Raw genomic sequence first — 23,051 nt, 5'->3', positions numbered from 1 at the left:
ATTTCCCAAACAAAAAAGGCCAGTGAAGCGGTCACTGTGACTGTTACAGGGTTGGACAAGGTAACGCAGGGGCAGGGAGAGACTGAAGCAAGAAATGCTGAGATTCAGTAGGATTTTTGCACTTGTAATTTCTTTCATGAATTACTCTCCCTCGATTTCCCTTGAAAGTTTTCCAGACTTGAGATATTCTGGATTTTCCCTGTGTGAATATGTTTCTGTACCAAGTGTCTGGTGTTGATATGCTTTGCGAAGTTATGTTTCTGTGAAGATGTTAAGATATCAGAATATCTAGCCAAACCCTATAGAACTTTGTTATCAGCTTTTAGGATTTTGAAGGAGTTTCAGGATATTTTATGTATTTTTAAAGTTTTGGTTCTCACAATCAAATGAATTTGTAGGAAAGACGGCTTTTGTTTTAGTAGTAGTATGTTTCTAGTGCTTGTGACCACGCAGCAAATCCTGAAAATGAGATAAAATGCACCCTGAAGCTTGACACTTGGGAGGCACGTAAAACTGACTAAATATTTGTGGTCATTTCTCATAATTTCTAAGTCAATCTCATGGCTATATAGGTCTGTTGTATAACTTTCAAAAAATACTTCGGTGATGTGAGCAATAGATTTATTCAGGATGGAAAAGATGACTGTGTATACATCTATTTATGAATGGTAGTATGTGCACTCTTGATCATTCTCAGATTTTGAGAATAAATGTCTTCTGTTGTGTATGTATGCATCTGAAGTTTGGCTTTGTAGCGTGTAACTTATTTAAAATATATGGTGGGTTTTTTTTGTAAAAAATTGTTTTTACAGCATTTTTTAAAAGCTCTGGAATCTAGGCTTCCTATTAATTTTTAGTATTAAAGAAAGTGCCATGCGATATCCTTATATAGATTTCCTTGAGGAACTTTGGAACACTTTATGGATGGTAACTAATGCGTTGTCTCTTAGAAGGAGTAAAGAGATATTTTATTAAAACAGTCTTGAAACATGCTGGATATGATTTGAAACAGAGTGTGTTCTGACAGAATAAAGAATGAGGTGGTTTAACTGATCCCTTTCAGGATACATTTGAAGGTTAAGCAACTACAGATCTCGGCTAATCTGATGTAATCTGCTGTTACTAAATGGATGTCTACATTCACATTTGTAGCACACTGCACATGAGTGCCTAGGAATAAAGTTTTCAATTTTTGTCGTGTCAGTTCTGCTGGGAGGAAGCCATGTATCTGTTTATTTACTTCTACCTCCTAATGAACTTTTTAGAAGAAGTGCATGGGTTTTGTCCTTCACAATGCACTTGCGTTTACCATGGCAGAAGTGATGGCACTGGAACAAGGTATATATTTTATTATTTGTTATACAAGGCAATTTATAAGGGAAAGGGTTGAAGGAATTGCATTCTTATACGTTGCAAACTAGTTCTAGCATAGTTGAAATAAAGGCATATTTTACACTGGTGTTACATGGCTAGCAACATTCCTGAATAGGAGCAGATGGTGATTATAGCTTTGTACTTAGCAAATAGCTACTCCAAATCTTTGGTTTCTGCAGAAAACAATTTCTTTCTGCTCCATGATTTTCCTGCTATTGTAATGTCCTTTCTATTTCTATAATCTAGTTGTCTACTGTAAGGTGATTCTGGTTTAAATAACACAGTATTTTCTTCTTTTTTAATCTGCAGGAAAATCTCATAATTTTTGGTAATAAAGAGGTTTATTTGAAATTTGATGATCTGGATATTGCCATGTCAATTTTGGGAGATACTGTTTGTCATTGCTATTTATTGTCACGAAGTATCTAGTATAAAGCTGCAGGAGAAGAAAGTAAAATAGAGGAAGAATATAGAGAAAAGGGGAAAAAAATCAAAGATAGGCTTATTGTGGGGAGGGGGATCTTCAAGCTAATATGTGCAAACGATGTACCCCAAAGAAACGGAAACATACTGGTTCTTGAAAATGCTGAGAAATGCTGTTTTACTGAACTGAATGGGAGCAAAAAATTCTTAGCATCTCTAAAAAGCAGGTCATTTCCACACAGACACCAGAAAGAGGGCTAGAAACCTCTCCTTTAGAGAAATATGCTAACATTTTTAATTTTCAGTCTATTCTGAAAGGTAAATATAGACAAATACTATTGAATCTTGGTCACGCAGAAAAATTAAAATTAGTAATCCAATATTCTGAATTTTAGTAAAACAGATGACATGCAGTTCCTACTTGAGATACATGCACATATTATTCCTTACACAATAGCTTCTGTTTTTCAGTTGTCAATGGAATGATGGGCAGAGGATGGTGGTTACCTGCTTTAGAATAAAGCAAGTCTAAATGTTTTAGGAAAGTATCATTGCTATTTTGTATAGAAACTTTATTTGTCTCTTCAATTTTTAAATGCAGAGAACTGTCCTTGATTTGGCGTTTTTTATTCTGCTGGTAGTGTTGCAGAAAGTAATAGCATTTGCATTAAATCTGAAATATAAATTTCTCAAAGAAATTAAGAAATGCTATGTGTGTGGTTTTTTGTTGTTTTTTTTTTTTTTTTAATGGTAGGTCTGTGCTCTGTAACGATCCTGACATGTATGAAATCCCTGTGAATGTTCCTGTGGACACTGTAAAACTTCGTATAGAGAAAACTGTCATACGAAGGATTCCAACTGAAGCCTTTTACTACCTAGTAGATCTCAAATACCTGTGGGTAACTTACAACTGTGTAGCCAACATTGATATCAGCAGTTTCTATAACTTGAAACAACTACATGAGCTACGGCTGGATGGTAATCTGCTTTCGACTTTCCCTTGGGAGTCGCTGGCAGAGATGCCCAACCTAAGGATTCTTGATTTACACAACAATAAAGTGACCAGCATTCCTGCTGATGCTGGCCGGTACCTGAGAAACCTCACCTACCTGGACATATCCAGCAACAAGCTAACCACCTTGCCGTCAGACTTGATGGACATTTGGCCCCCCTTCTCAGAAGCTCTCCTGCCCAAGAACACAGATGTTCTGGTGACCCAGAGAGTCATTTTGGGTATGTTAAACAGCCTGTCTCATTCCCTATTAAAATACACCTAAATGTTAAGTTGCAAGTGAGAGCAGGTAGAGGACCAGCCCTGGGATTCAGGAGAGTGTATCTTATCCAGGTCAGTCTTCTGGTTTGTTCTATGATTATTTACTTATTTATTTTCAGTTGGTGACAGAAAACTATAAGCGGAGATAGTGATCTCCATGTATGTTGTTATCTTAAGGTAATACACCAAGTAAATTCTGTGAGATTTCAGTATGCAGGAATGCAGGCCATACGGAATACTCAATATCCATACAAATGTAGGACTTCCAAAAATTGTGTTTCTCATGACATTTCCCTCATCACTGTATGTGGCTGCAGCTGCAAGCATGTCCATTTGCAACTTTTTTCTCTAGTGGCTCCTGATGTTCATATGAAGCCTGCCCTGAGATACAGCGCTGCAGGTAGTGTTAGTGCCCCAAAAGAGGGCAGCTCTGCTCCCCCCATGACTCCTGTTAACCTTGTATTGCTCTAAAGCTGACTGATGATCCTGAATTTTTTCCCTTTTTACATGTTGAATATGAGAGAGAATTGGGATCTGATCCCTACAACTTCACAGTATTTTTTATAATATTTAAGGTAAGTATTTAAGAATAGTTTGACCAGAACCTGATTTTTTTTCATCATTTTTTTTCAACTTTCACAAACAGAACAGATGTGATAATATACTAGACTTCGTTCTTTATCTTCCACTTTCTCTCCACTTCCTAGTCTTGCAAGTAACCCCTTTCTCTTCTGCAGTCTCAGAGCATGGCTGGAACAGCTCTATCAATTGTGTTCTCTTCTGCTGCTGTTTCAATGCACGTTTTGACGCTGTTGTAGTGTAGTGTAGCAGGTGGAAGGGAGGAAAACCAGCTGGCTCTCTGCTGCAGTAGTTCTATACCCGCTGGTAAAGATCTGCCCTGCATTGTACTGCCCAGTATTTTCAATTCCTTGGTCTACATCTCCACTATTCAGAGTTCATTTTTCAGCTGCTTTGTTTCACAGCAAAAGCTGCAATTTGAAATTCTTACTCAGATGAGGTGTAACACGTAACTTCATAGATCAAGTAGGCTGAATAGGTTGCTTGCGTGGTAACTGTAGGCTTGCAGCCTTAATAGGATCTTTGTTTATTTGGGATTAAAAAAAAAGAAAAAGCTGTTAAGTTAAGCTCAGTACCCCTTTCCCTGTCCCCACACAGAAGGCTAAAGGAGGCAGTAAAGTAGGAGCTGACTGTGCTAGATATAATCCTCCTGATGATCTTGTGGGATTCCCAGAGGTTATTTGGTTTTCTTGTCTTACATAGCCCTCACCGCTTAAACAAAACAAAACAAAAGAAGCAAACAAAAAAACCAACCCAGAAAACAAACACTAAAAAAAAACCCTGACCACACATACTCTTCTCCCCTTCCCCCTGTCAACTCTCTGCAGGCTTTGCTGGTGCAGGCACTTTGCCAGCCTCCTCTAGTCCTGGCAAACTCTCTGGTGCCAGCATTGGGTTCTCTAGAGACCTTTGGATTATTTTCATTTATGAGCTACGGACTGGATTAGAACACAGATCTCCAAAGGGGAACACACGCTGGGTTCAAACAGCGCCTCGCTTGTCTTGCTTGTTAGGTGCTGAGGGAGGCTCTGTGCAGTCAGTATGGATTTGGATCTGAGAATGCAAAATGCCAGGTAGTATTTTGTGTTGTGTTCAGTAAATCTGTCTTAGGTGAGCTGTGGAATAATTGGCTGAATTTTCTTTCATTGACACCGTAGCCTTCTGATGAGTATATCCCAATGCAGACAGCAACATAAGAAACTCTATAGTGAATGAGAAACCATCCCTGTCCTCTGGAGATTACAAAGAGCAGTGCTCTTTATGTCATGGCTTATTTTCACAAGCTTACTTAGTCTCCACTAAGTGTTAAGTTTTATTATCCATATTACTGGAGTCTGCAAAGTAGTAGTTATACCACGCACACTCACTGCTGGAGGCTCATCCTTAGGCTGCTGTTGATGGACTGTTACAAAGCAGTTGTTTTTCAGGAATTAATGGCTGATAGAAACTATTAGGCCAGAAGGGTGACCTAGATGTTGAGATGTCTCTATAATGCTCCAACCAGAGGAGATGTCAGCTTAGAACAACAGGAGCAAGATGTGCGCTGTGGCATATTTTCTACTTTGACACCCCTCCTATCTGCTGGGATTGCTGGAGCCTGGGGAGAAGCATAGCCCATAGGTACTGTGCTCCTCCTCTGATATGGAGAGAAGTATCACAGAGGTATGTGATCAGGAAGGATTTTGAAAAGGCCTCTAGCCTGCTGGGATGCAGATCCAGGTGAACTGAACTGTTCCAGTTAAGTCAGCGCTGTTCTTGAAGTCTGCAGCCAGAGTCTTCTCTGGTAACCTTCTCCAGTGCTTATCCATCAGGGTAGTGAGAAAGTTTCTCTTAATATCTAACCTCAATCTCCCTTACTGCAAACTAAGCTGGTTACCTCTTGTCCTTCACAAGATGGACATATAGAAAAAATAATTACCATCTCTTATAGTAACCGGTCATATATTTTCCTTCCCTGTTCGCTGCCTTAACTAACCATACCATGCCTTTCACTGGTTTCTTATTGACTGTGAGGGTTTTGGTTTTGCTTTTTTCACATTTTCTGCCATAGTCGTAGGTTACTTTTGGACTCCTTTGGGTTTTTTGTTTTTTTTTTTTAAAAAAGTTTCTTTTAAAATGTGATGGCCACAATAGCATGCTTCAATGCTCAAGAGTGTCCTATGTGTTCCAGCTGTTCTCTGTGGGAGCATTCAGGCTGACTGATCTATGTGCCTACATGGAATGGTAACTGCAGCCCGAGCTTTGCTAGATGCTAGAACCCAGAGCAAATAAATGCTGGTTTTGTCTAGTCAGGAAAATGGCAGTCAGATTCTACTTAGTGTAAGCAGTTAGGGCTTAGGCTGGCTTCTCTCTTAGTTCTGGCAAAACAAGATTGTCATTTGTATTTAATTAACAAGACCAGCAACATCAGTGCCCCAGACTCAAATGTTTGTACATATGTATTTCTTAACACCAGGAGGAAATTCTATCTTCGGTGTCTTGACTGAGCATCAAGAAGGTTTCATGTAAGAAAAGGTTCAGGTTCCCCATGTTTACTTCAAGGACTCTTGGAGGAGCCATGGATTGCTTTTGCCAGGGGAGTGGCAGATTAGTATTTCCTTATTCCAATTAATAGTGTCTGTACTTAGGGGTTTGGGATGTTTTTATTACCTCCCAGTGAATGATATTCCTCTGTGTGAACACTACGCTAAATGAAAGAGGGTCAGGGAATGATTCCTGACCTTATGGCTAGGTGGCTCACTGGCTGTCATCCGCAAAGTTTATGGCCAGCTCTCCTTAAAGCTCACTGAATTCCACACTTTCTAAGATTTAGCCCCTGGTTTTCTGTGGGCTCTATGGGATGCTGCAGTGACTCTAAAATGTAACTGGGTGTGGGGCTGTGTTTTTTCTTCAGACTGCCTGAAGTAATGTGAGGGTTGCATTGCAACCCATAGAACTGTGCTTTTGTCATATGAAATAGCAAGGGTATGTTGTATGCCTGATGGGCTGATAGGCATGCAGGGTAGTTTGGAGGTGCAAAGCCTGCTGCATTTACACTGGGGGCAAGAACAGGGTAGAGCGAGCAGTCCTTGGTGTGTTCTCATCCACAAGCATTTCAGGGAGCAATTCCTGGAGTGCAAACTGTCCCTGGAGCCATTTCTGTCTTTGTCTTGGAGAGTGCCCTTTGGAACAGTTCAAAACAAAGCTGTAGAGTGAGCTGACAGTTAAGCAGTGGAGATGATCGAGAGACCAGTGTGTGAGTTCACCTGGCCCTCTCTTGGTTACCTCTGGAGCTATAGCCTAATACTTTGATCCAAGGCACAGCTAAGTTTCAGCATTGGCTGCTGTACAGAGATTGAAATTTCTGGCGTGAATGGTGGCAGTAGCATTTTCCATATGGAAAATTACCTCTAGTGAGTCACTGAGAGGAACAGAGGAATCCAGTATTTGATAGAGTGGGAATTAGATGAGATCTTGTCTCTATTGCATGTAGAGGTGCCATAAATTTGAAATGCTGCAGGTCCATCAGGCTCCCAGCCGTTATGCTGGGTCATTGGGTATATGCTGCTTTTCCTGAAACTACTTCCTAGCAATTACCGTGTGCAGGAAATGCTGGGACACATTGTAGGGACTTCAGTTGGGGGAGAGCCTTGGGTAGGTTGGCCCAAGCTGTGGTGAATATTTCCATTGGCCCAAAACTTGAATATTTCACATACTGCCATTTTACAGCAACTGAAAAGCAGTATATTATACAAGTTATGGTCTGAGACTGGTTACTGATTTACAAAGGAAATTTCACTCATAGCTATTTAGAATGCTAAAGTCCATATTGACACAGTATGGGGAAACCTTGCTTACTGACAAGACTGCAAAAATGTGCATCCACAGACACACACATACATATATTTGCCATTGTACATGCAAGCATACATAAAAAGGTATGAGAGTAAATTTAAAACATGCTAAATATAGAATCAAGGTTTTTAGAGCAATTTATAATCCATATTTAATGTTAAAATACACTGCATTAGTATATTGCAAAGTGTGAATATTTATCAATGTTTGTTTTGCTTTGGTTAGTATTTCTTTCTCAGGTCAACAAGCTGCCTTAATATTTCTGCAAAAGAATCCAGCATTTATAAAGACTCAGTGTTCCATCAGATACACAGGCTGTTGGAGACTTAGAATTATTTTTCTTTTCTCTTCTTAGGAAATTCTTGTCCTGAGGGGATTCCATCTCATTCCTTTATTAAAGCTCTCAGGTTTTTCTCCAGTTTCTTAGTATTCCCCACTTTTTTAACCCTTTTAAAATTCTTTCCTATATTTGTTCTCACTTTTTTACCATGTTGTAAACACAAGCTGTTAAATTTTGGAATACCCTTTGTAGTTTGGAAACTAAGTTTGTGTTCCCATTTCCATTCTCTTCAATAGCTAACTGAAGCATAATCAAATTCAATGTTTTATCCTTGCTTCCAACTCAATATTATTTGCATTTTTTCATTTTGGGGATCCATGTGACTTGATGACTTACAATGGCTGTGCATCTTTGCTAAAAATAATGTGACTACTGTCAGATATTGGCAAGACACAGATAAAGGCAAGGAAGGAACTCCTGCAGCTATATACATTATATGTATTTATATGTAAGCTCTGTTTCTTTAGCCAGTTTGACTGCGAAGTGCGATGGATGGGGAAGATGAAGTGACTAGCAGAAATAATGCACTTTCTATGCACCAGAGCATGGAAGTGCAGAGTCTTCTGGGACTACAGCTTTCTTCTAAAGCTGGAACCAGGCCATCAGAATGGTCTGAGATGGTCAAACCTGTGTCCCAGACTGGACTAAACAACCATCCAGTCTAAGGGCTATTAATCTCTTCTTCATTGTTCTTCCTATTTTGTCAATTTCTGATACTTACTGTAAAAACTTTGGGTCTTCGTTGGGACACTGGGAGAATATGAAGACCATGTATTTATTTATATATATATATATAAAAGGAGAAATTTCTTCACAAAAAGGGTTTTCAGGAACTGGAACAGGCTGCTCAGGGAAGTGATTGAGTCACCATCCTTGGAGGTATTTAAAAGACATGTAGGTGTGGCACTTAAGGACATGGTTTAGTGATGGACTTGGCAGTGCTATGTTCACAGTTGGACTTGATAATTTTAAGGGTATCTTCCAACCTAAATGATTCTATGGTTCAGTTTGAAAGGCCTTAAGCGCTGCTAGTAGTATTAGAAACAATAATAAACCCCATGCTTTCCTGCAGTAAAGCTTGCAGGGTGCAGAAGGTCACAGAAGAAATATTTTTGGTAGTGTTCGGTGTAAGGGAGGATCTGCTGCCTGGTATGTGGGATGGGAGCCCTACTGATGCTGCAGATCTGTTCTGATTAATGCTGTGGACCCAAAGTTCCTGCCCTGCTGCTGGCTTGTAGCACAGCTGCCCCATGCTTCTGTCCTCTAGATAGCACAGGGGCCACACTGGGAGTTCACATGCATTTTAGCAACTTTTATTACAGAGGATCTCTGGCAGTTGAGCCTTGGTTCAAGGGAATTCTGTCTTCCCTTTTATACCTTAGCGGAGTTTAATTTTCAAATGCTTATATAGTCTCTTTCTTAGTGTAGTGAGGAAAACTGACCCCTTATAAACAAGTGAGAAAGGAAAAAAAAAATACTACAGGAGTATCTTCTCAACTTGTTCTAACTACAAACTAAAGCTTCCCTAATTTAGAAGATGAGCACAAATAGTTACATACATGTGCTTGATTGGGCTGAATTTTTATGAGCACAAACAGTTGATGTGCCTAGACATAAATGGAAAACATTCAAATGGTGTCTCTTTTGCTTATGAATACATGTGAGGTTCACAGGAAATTTTAAATATTTTTTTAATAATCTCTTAAAGCAGTTGCTGATAGACTTTCCTTGGTTTCTCCTTCTCTGTTCCAGCAGACAATAAGTAGTGAATAGATGTAAAATCTCTTATGTCTGGAGGGGGTGAAATTGGATTGTGATGTCAAAGTCGTGGAATCTCTTCAGGTCAAGTCTTGTTTTAAAGAGCAGGGATTAATTGGAGTTTACCACAGTTTTAACCAATCACTGCCATTGTGCTTAAAATAACCTAATCTTGGTCAGGCGATAAAACAACGCAGTAATTAATTATTCATGTGTTCTTTCATCTACAGGTTTCTTCCAGAACAAAAAGCAGAGTTTTTCCATCAGTTATTTTGACATTTCCCAAAAATACAAACTGAATAATATTAGTAGGTTAGGTGGTTTGGGTTTTTTTTTTTTTGCTTTCATTTTGGTTACAGTGAAGGGTTTTTACATACCATCACTTGTTTCAGCCTATAAATTCTGTTTGTTCTTAACACTCCCACCCACCCCCCAAAAAAACAATGGTATGCCCAAAAGTATATAAGTCAAATGAGAAAATATTTCAACTCATGGATGCTATGCTGTGTGGTGTTTTGCCTGGTGAAGCCGCTGTTGCTGTATGAAGGTCAGCATAGCCGAGTAATCGATACCAGCTGAGGATTTAGGCTTATATTGCTCTGAAGTGGCTTCTCTCTTTCACCATAGCAAGTTCACCAAGAGGGAGAAGCCTTTCATTCAAAGACTTTGGAGTCAAGAAGCAAATGTTATAGCCTCTAACAGAGGAGGAGAGATAGTGTTCTTGTGTGCCATCATAAAGACATTGTAGCCGTTGGGGGGGTTTCAGGGTCCTTCCTATTTTCTACTCTTCTGCTATTCTTTTTGAATGTGTTTCAGAGGTTGTCCTAAATTGAAGCCATATTTCTAGGAATACTGGTATAGTTCAGAGCTAGATAAGAATTTTACTGGTCTAAAGCTTTTTCTCCTTAGCCTTTATCCTTTTTTCAAGGGGTAGAGATGCTGGTGTAAGATCTCAACTCTTAAATCATCATGTTCCCTACAAACGTTGAAAACAGGCTCTGTAAAGATCAAACTGTAAAAGCCCAAAGAAAGACTAAGAGCAGAGCAGAGTGACAGGATGCAATAGCCCTGAGAAGCTATCTTTCCAGAAGGCACAGGCAGGTGAAAATGTATCATCAGTCTTAAGACATCTTTTCAAAGTGTTTTTTCCTAGATAAACAGCAAAGCTAAGCAAAGGTAGTGCCAGTATATTACTATGCTCCTGTAAATTTCTGTGAAGAAAAATTTTAGCTTAATAAACATTCATACTGTTCTTCCTCACCTCTGCAAAAACCATTAGATCCCCCACCATCAGATGAACAAAAAAGACAAATTGAACGAGAAAAGTTTAACTCAGAATAGGTCCATGGCCCCCCTTGAATGTACTTAGTTGCAGTCATGTGTCATAATATAATCACAATATATTGCCTGACAGCTTTATAATTTGTTCTTCTTTCCCCGATTCCCTCTCTGTTTCAGGTTTGCAGGACAACCCATGGTTTTGTGACTGTCGCATTTCGAAGCTAATTGAATTTTCCAAAATTGTGGACAACTCGGTTGTACTTCTTGATCCATTGGTTTCATGTAGCGGACCTGAGAGTCTGGCAGGAATCTTGTTCCAGAGAGCTGAGTTAGAGCAGTGTCTTAAACCATCCGTGATGACATCAGCAACAAAAATCACTTCCCCACTGGGAAGCAACGTTCTGCTGCGCTGTGATGCGACTGGGTACCCAACACCGCAGCTTACTTGGACTAGGTCAGACAATATACCGGTGAACTATACAGGTATAGTTGCTCTTTTATAGGAAATGGGAGAGCCTGAAATTGTTGGGTTGCTTGTGCTTTGAGATCATTACAATGAGTAACAATGGACCAGGTACTGCACCAAGCTGGCAATTGTGCCTGTGCAACAACTGTTACGAAATTCATTCTCTAGGTCTTGGTCTGAACAGGTCCAACAGGTTGTTCTAGTCTGGATGCGGTCTGTGATAAGAACGGTGTGTGGAGGGGGGAAGTGGATGAAGCGGAGGAAGGATAAAGGAAAATGGAGGCTGGGATAGTGGGGCCTTAACTCAGAAGGTGAAAAATGGGAAGGAAAATTTGTTAACTGGAATCGCCGTTTTGGTTCAAAAAGTTCATATTAAAAAAGCTAGTGAGGCCATAACTGAGCCACTTAAAACTCAACATTGTAAACAGGATTTTCCAAAATCACATTTTCTATGTTATTTGCAAATGTTTCTTGTCTATTTGCAACATCTGTCTTGAATGCTAAAGTGGCTGTGATTGCCTGATATCATTTTGGCTGCTATGATAGATATTTATACAGTAACTTACATGTAAAAAATGTTTCGTGTTTTTTTCATTTTCATTTCATTCATAACATACAACTACCAAGTAGTCAGCAGTTATCTTAAATCATACATCTGAAGAAGGTAGTAGTCCAAAGTACTGAAATATCTTAAGACAAAGGTAATTTCCAAAAATGTTTTAAATGGCTAATGTGTTCAGTGTCACTTGAAGTAGTGAGACTTTTATTTCCTAGTCACTTAACAGCTTTAAGATATTTGATTTCTCTTTATGTGGTTTTGTTCTACTTAAGGAAATTGCAAATTATATTGTAATTCCTCCAGACATCCAATTCCATTTTGAGCACTGAGCACTTTTTCTGCAATAATATAATATGGCAGGGAGTTCCATAGCTGGTGTGGTTTGATTTGGTTTTTTGATTTCTTTTTGTGTGTGCCTTTTTTTTTTTTTCCTTTAAACTAAGTCTAATACATGTGATTCCTTCGGGCAGAAATAAGGGAAGAAGTAGTCTAATAATGTTTACTTTCTCTTTAGCTCCCTCTTATAATGTTTTACTCTTTGCATTTTCTTGTAGTAATTCAAGAAACACCCGGAGAGGGTGTCAGGTGGTCCATAATAAGCTTGACAGGGATTTCATACAAGGACGCAGGAGAATACAGATGTAAAGCCAAGAACTTAGCAGGAATGTCAGAAGCTGCTGTTGCTGTCACAGTGGTTGGTGTAATTACTACAACTGTGTCCCCACAGAAGTATGTAAGGAAGCAAGAGGCAGAGGGACAGAATACAACTCAGGAGGAATCCAAGCAGGAACCTGAGCAGACAACCATACCTCTTCTCACCACAGCCACCACCACAGCACTGGTTAGCACTGAAAGATCAACGAGCATCAGGCTTACTGACAAGAAGCAATCCAGGCCTGTGATAGATGGAAAGAAAAATCCAAAGGCAGTGACAAATGGAAACAAAAAGCAGGCTGGGGAGGTAAGCAAGAAGGGTGAGGAGACGAAACAGACTGGGGAGGTGAGCAAGAAAGGTGAGGAAACTTCATTGAATACAGCAGGTATGGATGAGCAGAATGTTACTGTAAAAAACCTAAGGGTGATCAGTGAAACTGATGAAAGAGTGACCTTAACTTGGAAAACTGTCAATGCCACAAGCAACTCTGCAGTGACTGTGTTATACTCAAAGTATGGTGAGAAAGATATGTTGCCTCTGAGCACTGATTCTAGCAAAAACAAAGTCACGATTGATGGTTTGCAACCAAGTACTCAATATATGGCATGTGTCTCGCCCAAAGGAGTGCCACCTACAGAAGAGCAGTGCATTATTTTCTCCACTGATGGGTTAAACAATGAAGAGAGCTCTCAGTTTTCAATTCTGATATTGGCCAGCAGTGCAGCATGTGTGGTTGTTTTACCTTTGATACTTTTCTTACTCTACAAAGTTTTAAAACTTCATGTGAAACCAAAAACTGCCAAGGAAGCTGAACTTGCAAAAGAGACCTATGTGAAATTTGAAACACTATCTCTGAAGCCTCGAACAGTAAATACAGGAGAGCAGCTCTGGGCACGAAGGTACACAGATGAGTCGGAAAGACTTCTCCTTTGTTCTAGGTCAAGCATGGATTCTCAAATGACCTTCAAAAGTGAGGGTTCTAGGTCTGAGTATCTGTGTTGAACATGGGTGACGGTGGAGGAGATGGCATATACAATAGGTAAAATTAATCCAGAATGATGATACTGCACCTGGAAGCAGGTTGGTGCTAGGTGGTGGTCACAATATGTTATCTGATGTAATACAGTCTACTGGACGGGTAGGGTGGTGGGTGGGAGGGAGAATAGAAGAGAGATGTTGCCTCTTCATTTTCTTTTTTTATGTTTGTGACTTTGCATGTGAAGGAATGATGTTCTTCAAAAGATAAATACATCATGAAATGGTTGCCGGGTTAAAGATCTTCTATACTTTGTTTTCATTAAAACATCATTCTGTTTTCTCTTCTCTCATTTTACTGTATGATGTGCTAGTTGCATGTATCAAACATTAATCACAACTTTCGTGAAAACTTACGTACTTAAAAATAATAGGAAAACGGTTTACATCTATTGAGGTCAACATTTTATTTAAAAATTTGAGTTTTCTTCTGACATCAGCTTTGAGATGTCATTCAGCTCTGTTTGTACAGTATCTTGGACTGGAGTTATTTTCGGGCCAATCAAGGCTGAAGCTAGGTAGCCATAGCTTATGGACTCTTGAGAGGTACAATACACATATCGTCATTTTGCAGATGCTGTGGCAAAGGTGCTTCTGTAGTGTTCTGAAGCTCAGGTAAGATATAATTATGAGTAACTCTGTGAGAGATACTAGATATTAATAATGTTAACTTACATCAAATGATCTTATTGCGAAATCTCAGCCTTAGAATTTACTTGGATGCATTTGTCTATATACCTCAATTCCAGAAATCTGTACAGAAAATTTCGTGGCACTGTGTAATACAACACACACTCATATTACATAGATTTTGCACAATATTATGTACTACAGTGTAGTAATATAATACATTTCGAGATACAGTATGAGGAGGTCTTGTCCTCAGGTCATGTTGGATGTGTAATGAAGTTTGATGAGCATAGTGAAAGTTAATTGTGAACATGCTTCCCAATGTTTAAAAAAATCAGGTATTAATAGTAACGATGAATGCAGAATTGCCTATTAATGATAATAATGAATTGTCTATTCTAAGGCTGCTTTTTTATTGCCTGAAGTAAATAACAGTGTTTATTGTTGTAGGTTTAGATATTGTGGTTAGGAGTACGTATGAATTGAGAACCACAGCTTTTCCTAAAAGTTACAACTGCATTGTTTTCTTGGACTTTTCTATGTCTAGAAAAACTGTTTGTTTTGTTAGGAAGCTGGGAATCTTTTCATTCCAGAGGGAGAAATATTACCCAAAGCTACAAACCACAGCTTAGGTAGTTAACTTTATAATAGTGGCATTTCTTGGTGTCGCTAGTGTAGGATTAAATTTTGCCTGCTGGAATGCTAGAGAGCTTATTTTGTAAGGCGTAGGTTGGAGAGAGGAAAACACTTTGTCAAAAAACCTCCAACATGAAATCACAGCAGAAAATGAAGATGTTGAAAAAATCTCCATGGTATTTACATGATGGTGCTTGATGGCCAGGCATAATAGAATAAGTCTTTGAGACCATGGGAGCTGTAGTAACAAAGCAGTTGAGATGTTCAAAAGTGCAAAATTAGCTTACCTTAATATACTTTTAGAGGTAACCTTGGTGTTCCTTGCTGTATTACTAGTATGTGTGGTTAAAACCCAATGTTTCTTCTTTTTCCATGAGTGCAGTGAAAATGGTTTTAGTTTTCTGAGTGGAATATTTTTACTTTGGCATTTTTTTTTTAATTCAGGATTTTTTTTAGGGAAATCAGATTCTTTTTTGTGTCAAAACCAAGGTTCATCTGACAAGCAGTTTATGATAAACTAAATGTTTAACAAGACCTGAAGTGTTACGGTATTTGCCTTCCAATTCTGTATAGATAGTGTAGCCACTAGTTGCTGCTGAAACACTGCGCTTGTTATTAATGACAGCAATTGTTTTAACATTTGTTTTTTAATTCCTGGACAATATTTGACTTCAGCTTTTTGCAAGAAATTTTAATCTAATTCTGGAGGTCAAAAGTGCTATCATGTGACTTGTAGATGATACATCAATATATTGGACTGAGGTGGTACAGAGCTTGCTTGAGGGAGCTCACTTGCAAATGTGAAATCTTTTGGTTTGATTAATCCTTGTGGAATTAGCATGACCTAAAGTTAGAAATTAATCTCTATGACCATGAGCGCTATCAGTCTGTCAAAGATGGAGTGTATTATAAAGGGTGTATTCTTCCAATAAAACATGAGCTACATTATTTTTTTCCATAGTTCTTGAGACAACAGTTCTACAACCCAGACACACTTCTGTACCTCATGTCAAAACAGCAAATTTGTTGGGGAACTTCTATAGGAATTTGATACAAAGGCCAAATCACACAATGAAGACGTGCTCTGTATCACCCAAGACTGGTTTAATTCAAGAGCTGAAAAAATACTTCTGGTTACAGATGCGTATTTTAATACTGTAAATTGTTAATATTAATGATGAAATCATTATGAGAGAGATTTTTGTCACCTGTAATCAATTTGTATAATGTCTTCTGAAATGCAATACTGAATCAATCCGCACTATAAACAGTGATGACTATAACCTATGCTTGCCTGGTAGGAGAATTTGGAGAGGATTTAACCAGTGTTTGTGCATTGCCTTTCACGTATTTTGCACTTTGTTAGCTCGATTCATCCTGCATTTCACCAGGAAGGTTCAACATACATTACCTACAATTGTGTGTGTCAAAATTGAACGGTTAATGAAATAATGGAGTAATGACAGCTGAATCCCAAATAGACCTCATTTTTACTTAAAGCTTTAGTGGGCCTCAGCACTTGTAGTTAACCGCAATCCTGGCTTCAATGTGCACTTACTAAGCCAAACTGTAGGCATCCACACATCTATTTTAGTCCTTGGCATTGCTGACAGTGGACTTTGTATTCCTTGCACTGTCATCAGATTCTCATACTTTTCTCAGGTGGTGATTAAGAGAGAAAACTCTTTTGTGTGTACCATACCATAAAAATGTCTATAATAGTGAAAACATGCAGACTTGGGCTGTATCTAAGAGGCTAAACAAAGAACATTTCAAAGTCATTATGTTTTCAAAGAAGTATTTAACATAGCAGTTGTTTTGATGTGAAAATAAAAGATTGTTTTATACATGACAAAGTGTTTGTCTGACCCTTTTCTAACTTTAGAAAATATGTGATGAGTGTAGCTGTGAGGACAAGAGGAAATCTGAGAAGAAATGAGAGAAAATACAAAAAGAAGGCTGAGAAACAGTGGAAGGGTAATATCCTAGAGAATGTTGAGACTGGTGCCACAGAGCCTTTTCCTTGCAGTTCTGCTATGTACATGGCAAGGGTGCGGGGGTGCCTGCAGACAGGTAGCTATAAAAGGATGGATGAAGATACTGCCAGTTTAATGCAATGCGTGGAACTCTGTACATGCCTGGTTTTGAGAAGGTGGGGGCAGCTATAAAATCAAAGGGTGGAAAAATGACACTATGGTAATCTGAAGAAGGTACTTGAAACTGGTCTTAAATCCTGCCTGTGTTCCAGTGACAGTTGTGAGCGCTTTTTGACAAACATTATTTATAAATTGAAAAAGGGAGAATAATTTATGCATTTATTGCAAGAAAGAAGGGTATGCATCAGTAGCAATTCTGGCTGGAGTGTGAATCCTAGACATAATATACTATAGTAGTCCTTTATAAACTATGATTTCTCTTTTAAAGCCAACCGGTTTGTTAGATTTGTGGCAGGGAGGTATACCAACCTGATTTTCTTTCAAAAGCACAGATGAGATTTCAAAATTAACCTTTTTTAAATTATCTAACTGGGTACAGACTGGAAACATGCTGACCTAGATGCCTTTACTCACAGAATTCATTGCATTGTTCTAGGTGTTATAGCTCCAGGCTAACATTGCCACTTTCCTTTGTTGAAAATGTGAAGTTTTCAATAAAATAGGTGCTTTTGCTTCTCTTTTTAAATCACTGAAAAATTTTCCTTCGAATTTAAGAAAAAGAAAATTCACATCAGACTGGAGGCATGATGAATGTGTTGTTTTTATAGACTATTCTTTATAAATCTGAAAAGCTCCCTTGCTAAACAAAAGCAAAACCAAGCCGAAATATCAGTCTGAAACAACCTATAGTAAGGAGAGAATTCTTTTTGCAAAGCTGTGTACGTTATTCTTCAGTGTTCAGGATGGGAATCTTTTCAATCAGTAAGGCAGAAAGCAATTATGAACAAAAAGGATATCGTCTTTCCCAAGACCAAATTAAAAAAAAAATCCACTTTTTTCTGAGTTTCTATTTTTTATGAAATAACATCCTAACCCTATATTTAGAAAAGAATGTGAAATCCCTACAGTTATTGTAGCAAGTTCAGTAGCACCTGTCAGTTATGTATTTTAAGTATATTTAGTCTAACTTAAAGTCTGATACTTTTGAAAGACACTTGATTGTCTTAAATTAAGAGTGTTATGAAAGGAGCTGATTGTACAAAGAACTGTAACTTTAACCTCTCATAATAGTGGAATACTGGTTTACCAACATTGTGTGAATTTCTTAGTTTTGCAGAAGATACTCTGACAAGAAAGTACTTTATTCTAAAACACAATCAGTAATCAAATGCTTGACACATCTTTTTAAGGAGGAGTCAAAGGAATTTGATAATGTTGCAGGGGTTTTGTTTTGTTTTGTTTTTGATGGAACTAGGGTGGCTGAGAGAGGACTTGGTGAAATGCCTCGTGTCCAGGGAAGGCTGAAAAGGAATGTGTTTTCTTTTCTCAGAAGAAAGGAGCTTTATGTACATGTGTACTGAGGGCAGGAATACAGTATGCCAGTGTTGCCTCAGGCAGAGTTCAGGTATTTTCTTCCGAGGCCTCTGGTACAGGCTGCTCGTACTTGGCATGCTACTGGACTAGATGGAAAGCAAGAACAATCCAAAATGACAATTACTAGTAGATTCAGTGCAGATATAATTTAAATTCAATGGGTTGCTTGTTCAGTCAATTAAACAAATGATTTGTTAATGTATTTTTAGTCTTTTCATTCATGTAGACATACAGTTGTAGGAAACTTTTAGTGTCTTCAAACAGCTATTTCTCTAATCCTTCAAAAAGTAAATTCGTAAACAAATCTTTAGATCATGTTCCTTGCTTAACTCTTTCCTACTTATTCTTTCCATTTTTGGAAAACAGGAACAAAACAACATATGAAGTCTGCTTTGTAATGTTTTCCAGTCTTTAAAACAATTACACCTTTGTTGAAGAAAAAGGAAATCAAGTCCAATATTCATAAGTACCTTTTTTGTAAGAACCTGATTTAATTAATGATGCTGAAGTCTAATGCAATGTGCTGATCGGATCAACTTCTGGTCATGTGTCTTGAATTTGATGCTGCTAAGATTTGGCCAGACGTTTGAGCCTCTAAAATAATGCACAGCAATTATATTTTTTGTTTGTTTGTTTGTTTTGTAGCCCAGTCTCTTGTGTTTAAGATCATGTGGAAGTTAAATCACAGAGGGAGAAAGAGGACAATATAAGAGTATGGTAAGCAGCCACCTATAGAGCATGGAAAACTAATTCAGAGTAGTATTACTTTCTCTTTTGATGTTACTTTTCTTTTTTCTTTGTCTTTTAAATTTTAACCTTACTTGACTTTGGATAGAGGCTTCTTCTATGTTAGACTAATCCTGCAGTGTACTGCTAGCTTCAGATTACATGTGAATGACATTATCCACGGGTATTTTTCCAGAGCATGCTCTCAAAACTTGAGCAACCTGTTCTGGTTTTTCACTGATTACCAAATATTTTCCTTTTTTTAAACTATTTCTTGTTCTATAGCATAGAAGTGACATGGTGGAGTAATTTCCTTCCTGCTGAAGCAGAAGTGTGAAAACAGGAATCGTAACACTCCTGCTTGTTCTGGGACTCAGGCTTCATAACTGAGGATCACTTACACCTTGCAATCGTAGTGTTTGCCATCATGTCTGCGTTGCATCAATACCCACAACACACCCAATTCCTGGAGTTCTGTGCCGGTCACTCTGAGTTGAGCCTAAAATCTGAGCATGACATTTCTTAGTAGAAGATTGCTCCAAGTTATTTCTCAGCCGTTAGGAAAGAATCTCTCTAGGATGGCAGAGGCACATTTTCATGCACAAAAGTGCTGCTTATTTGTTCCTTAGCATGCTGGAGCATTCTTCACTCTTTGACAGAGGAGCTGACATTCCCTTTGGATAGAATCAGCAGCAGAAACAATGCAAGTCACGTTTTTCACAAGCCAGAAAAATAACAGTCTTTGTTCTGGTCAGACACAATGATTGAATAGATATTATGTCAAATATCTATATGAACTATTTCTTTGAAACTGTTACAGGGACTTCATGAGGAGAGGTAACTAATGAAGTTCCTTGTTTATTGATAGAAAAAAGTGACATTTTCTTGTGTGTCTAACAATGACTTAGCTCTAGAGATTGCCTGAATGTGAACTGGTACAGACAAAAGTTCAGCCTGTCACAAGATGATTAAGTTTTCAGTTTCTTACCACTGAAGATTCATGTAGAAATGAAGTCAGGATCAAATGATATGAGAGAAAAAAATGGTGATTCTTAAAGCTCATTGACCTTTATAAAGAAATAAGAATGGTCATGCAAATTCTTTTAAGGGTTGATCAGCCAAAAATGATGCCAAAAAAAGGAATAATGGTTAAAGGATTGAACGATTGCCTTTTTTTTTTTTTTTTTTTTTTCCCCCCCCAATAATAAAAGACCAGAAAGGCCCAGAATCAGCAGATAGACATTTGGAAAGGCACTCAGTACAAGCAGAACACAGAAATGGTAGCTTGGTGACTGGGACATGAAACAAGAATTTTTAGTATAACTCTTTATGTGCAAGTCTGCCTTGGAAGAGAGCATGAAATTGGCAACCTGATCAAACACAGATTCTGAATGAACAAAAAAGGCTGTGGTGAAGAGGGATGCATGGGTAGCAAAGAAGAAATTCCATCAGGAAACACAGAAGAATGATTAAGTAAAGAATATAAACACCCTGCTGAAGAGTACTCAGTTCCCTGAGTGGAAAGGCCTCATTCACCAATCTTTTGGTTTATAAAATCATGGGAAAGAACTACAAGGAGGAAGAATAGTGAGAATTCACCAGTTCCAATAATGGATCCCGGAAAGATCTTCAGTAGAGTTGAGAGAAATGTGGTCTGAAGTACAAAAGACAGTATTCTTTTATAGTTGTTCATTATATTTAATATTAATTCAGGAGTTGAGGTAACTGCTTTGTAACAAGACTTGTGGAAGGAAAAGCCGTAGACTTCAGCTGAAGAAAAGATTGGCTTTCTGAGTCTGATAAGGCTACATAGCCAAGGAGCTGTGCGATTGACACCTTTGCCATCAAAGGAGTCTAACTGAACTGTACAAATGAGATAGGCCACACGTTAGGATAGAATTTGATGACAGCTGCCAGTTAGAAAGACAGCTGGAGTGAACTTGGACAGCACTGCCTGAATGATTTCAGCCCTACTGAGAAGAATACTGAAACAGAAGAAAGAAACTATGAAGATGATGCACTTTTGTAAGATCTGTTATAGTCAAAACATATCCTTGCATATCTTTCTGATCCTTCGCAGTTATAGGAAGTTCTGGGCAAAATGAATTGACAAAACTTTAACTATAGAAAGCCCATTACAGTACAAATAACTTGTGATTCATCAAAAGGGCAGGGGGACAGGCCTGGAGGAAGTTGAAATCAAATGTCACCACCTAAAAATATATCTGAAATGATGAAGTTTCTTCCTCTGATGAATATATGGAGTAAATGCCACAAAAGGCCATGCTCTTTCTGAACTGCGTGATACTGACCTTGTGTGGGCTGGAGGTAAAACATAGGAATGGGTTCTGAAAAGATGCTCTAAATAATTTATTGACCACATCCTGAGAACTGGCATTTGTCAATGTTCCTGAATCCACAGCTATTTCAGCAAATGCCAGTAGCTCAAGACTTAGCAGAGTGGTACTCCAGTTACAGTGAGATGAATCCTGTCACCCATTGCTTCAGGCAGCTTTCGATCACCAAGAATAAGTATGCCCAAATAGCAAGAGCGGCTGGGCCATGGGAGAGATGCTCCCACATCTCAATAATCTCAGCAATGTGACAGGTAGATCATAAGCCCCTTGCAGTATTGATAAAATAGTAACAGTCAGACCAAGCGCCCCTTACTAATGTGTTTCAATCCTACCTCAAAGAAACAGAGAATGACTGACTGTTAAGGAGATGGGTGAGATTTTCAGCATGATAAAGGAGATGCAAATGAGCGTCCTGGTTTCATCACTGTACGAACCTGGCTGTGTATAAGTAACCACTGATGACCACAGATGAAAACTATCTGTGCTTTTTTCAGTTAGCCTCAATAGCCATTAGGGACCTGTGGTCATCGGGCACTTTTGCACAAGATGGGGGAGCTTTTTGTTTGTTTGCAGCAGCAGTTTCATAGCAGTTCCACCACCCTCAAAGGTCAGCAGTTTATGAGAAACAGCCCTGGCAGCTGCCCTAAAGTTGCCACTCGGCACGTAACACATCCACTGCTTAAGTAGCGAGGCTGCAGAAGGTAGTGGTAATGAGGTAAAGTGACTGCCATTCACAATGTAGCATACCATTTCCTACTTTGGTGTTGGCTGACTACTTTTTCTAGTTTTGTGGAAAATGCTGCTTCTCCATAACTCTGCAATTCAGCTTGTCACAGAAAAGCAATTCCTTTGGGTTCAGCACTCAAGATTATTACTTCAAGCTCTAACCACTTTGCCTGAGCACTGATTGACAAGAGCTCTGCTGCATCAAAAAGACTTGTGTTTTTTTTTTTTCTTCTAAGCTACTGAATAGTGATGGTATTGCTTCTAGGAATAGTATAGTTGGTTAGACAGGAGAAATCCTGACAACGTTGGAGGTAAATTCTCATTTAAATTGATCCTGTATGAAACACATGAAGCTGTGTTTATGGCAGCCTTTTCCTGTCTGTACATGTCTGAAATGAACAAGATGCTTCATCTGATGGGTCCTGGTAAAAGCAAAGTGATGTGAAGAATTACTGTTGTCATTTATTCATTGTGGGTGCAGCCGTAGCAGGAGTTCTCAACAGCCATGCAGCAGTACAGGCAAACCACTCAGCCTTAAATACTTACAGTGCTCTCCCCTTTTTAATTGTTCTGTGCTTAACAGATCTTTCTTCTTCATCTTATGACAAAAGCATTAGTAGTAGCTGGATAGCTGATCCACAGAACAGTATGACTTGAAGAATTTTTAGTAACTGATCATTTCTGAAGGTACAATTGCTTTGTTGTGCTGGTTATTGGCAAGAGAGGAAAACGAATGTTGATAGTCAGTTGCTAGTTCATGTTTGCTGCTGGAACCTCTCAGATTTAAGAATGAGAAAAGAAACGTCCATTTTGTATGCTCACGCAGTGGCAACTTGTGTTTGGAACAGGTGTAGAAGTGCATAGCATGA

General features: G+C 38.6%; 1 protein-coding gene and 1 long non-coding RNA gene across 2 annotated transcripts in view; both read left to right on the top strand.

Moving 5' to 3' along the window:
* The window catches only part of LOC129736135 (uncharacterized), a 178,003-nt gene that overhangs the window by 54,297 nt on the left and 100,655 nt on the right, over nucleotides 1–23,051 (top strand). The window lies entirely within an intron of this gene.
* Nucleotides 1,154–16,672, top strand: LRIT3 (leucine rich repeat, Ig-like and transmembrane domains 3). Its single transcript, XM_027814941.2, has 4 exons — nucleotides 1,154–1,338; nucleotides 2,552–3,030; nucleotides 11,040–11,345; nucleotides 12,442–16,672. Exons 1-4 carry the CDS (start codon nucleotides 1,223–1,225, stop codon nucleotides 13,542–13,544), a joined length of 2,004 nt encoding a protein of 667 aa, XP_027670742.2. The 5' UTR covers nucleotides 1,154–1,222; the 3' UTR covers nucleotides 13,545–16,672.

Source organism: Falco cherrug, chromosome 1, assembly GCF_023634085.1.
Source record: "Falco cherrug isolate bFalChe1 chromosome 1, bFalChe1.pri, whole genome shotgun sequence".
NCBI lineage: Eukaryota > Metazoa > Chordata > Aves > Falconiformes > Falconidae > Falco > Falco cherrug.
The sequence above is the reverse complement of the archived record's forward strand: the minus strand, read 5'-3'. Positions and strand labels throughout refer to the sequence as shown.

Coding starts and splice junctions, on each gene's coding strand:
- LRIT3 (XM_027814941.2), top strand. CDS start 1,223: ATGTATCTGTTTATTTACTTCTACCTCCTAATGAACTTTTTAGAAGAA. Junction 1,339..2,551: donor AGTGATGGCACTGGAACAAG/GTATATATTTTA, acceptor TTTTAATGGTAG/GTCTGTGCTCTGTAACGATC. Junction 3,031..11,039: donor GACCCAGAGAGTCATTTTGG/GTATGTTAAACA, acceptor TCTCTGTTTCAG/GTTTGCAGGACAACCCATGG.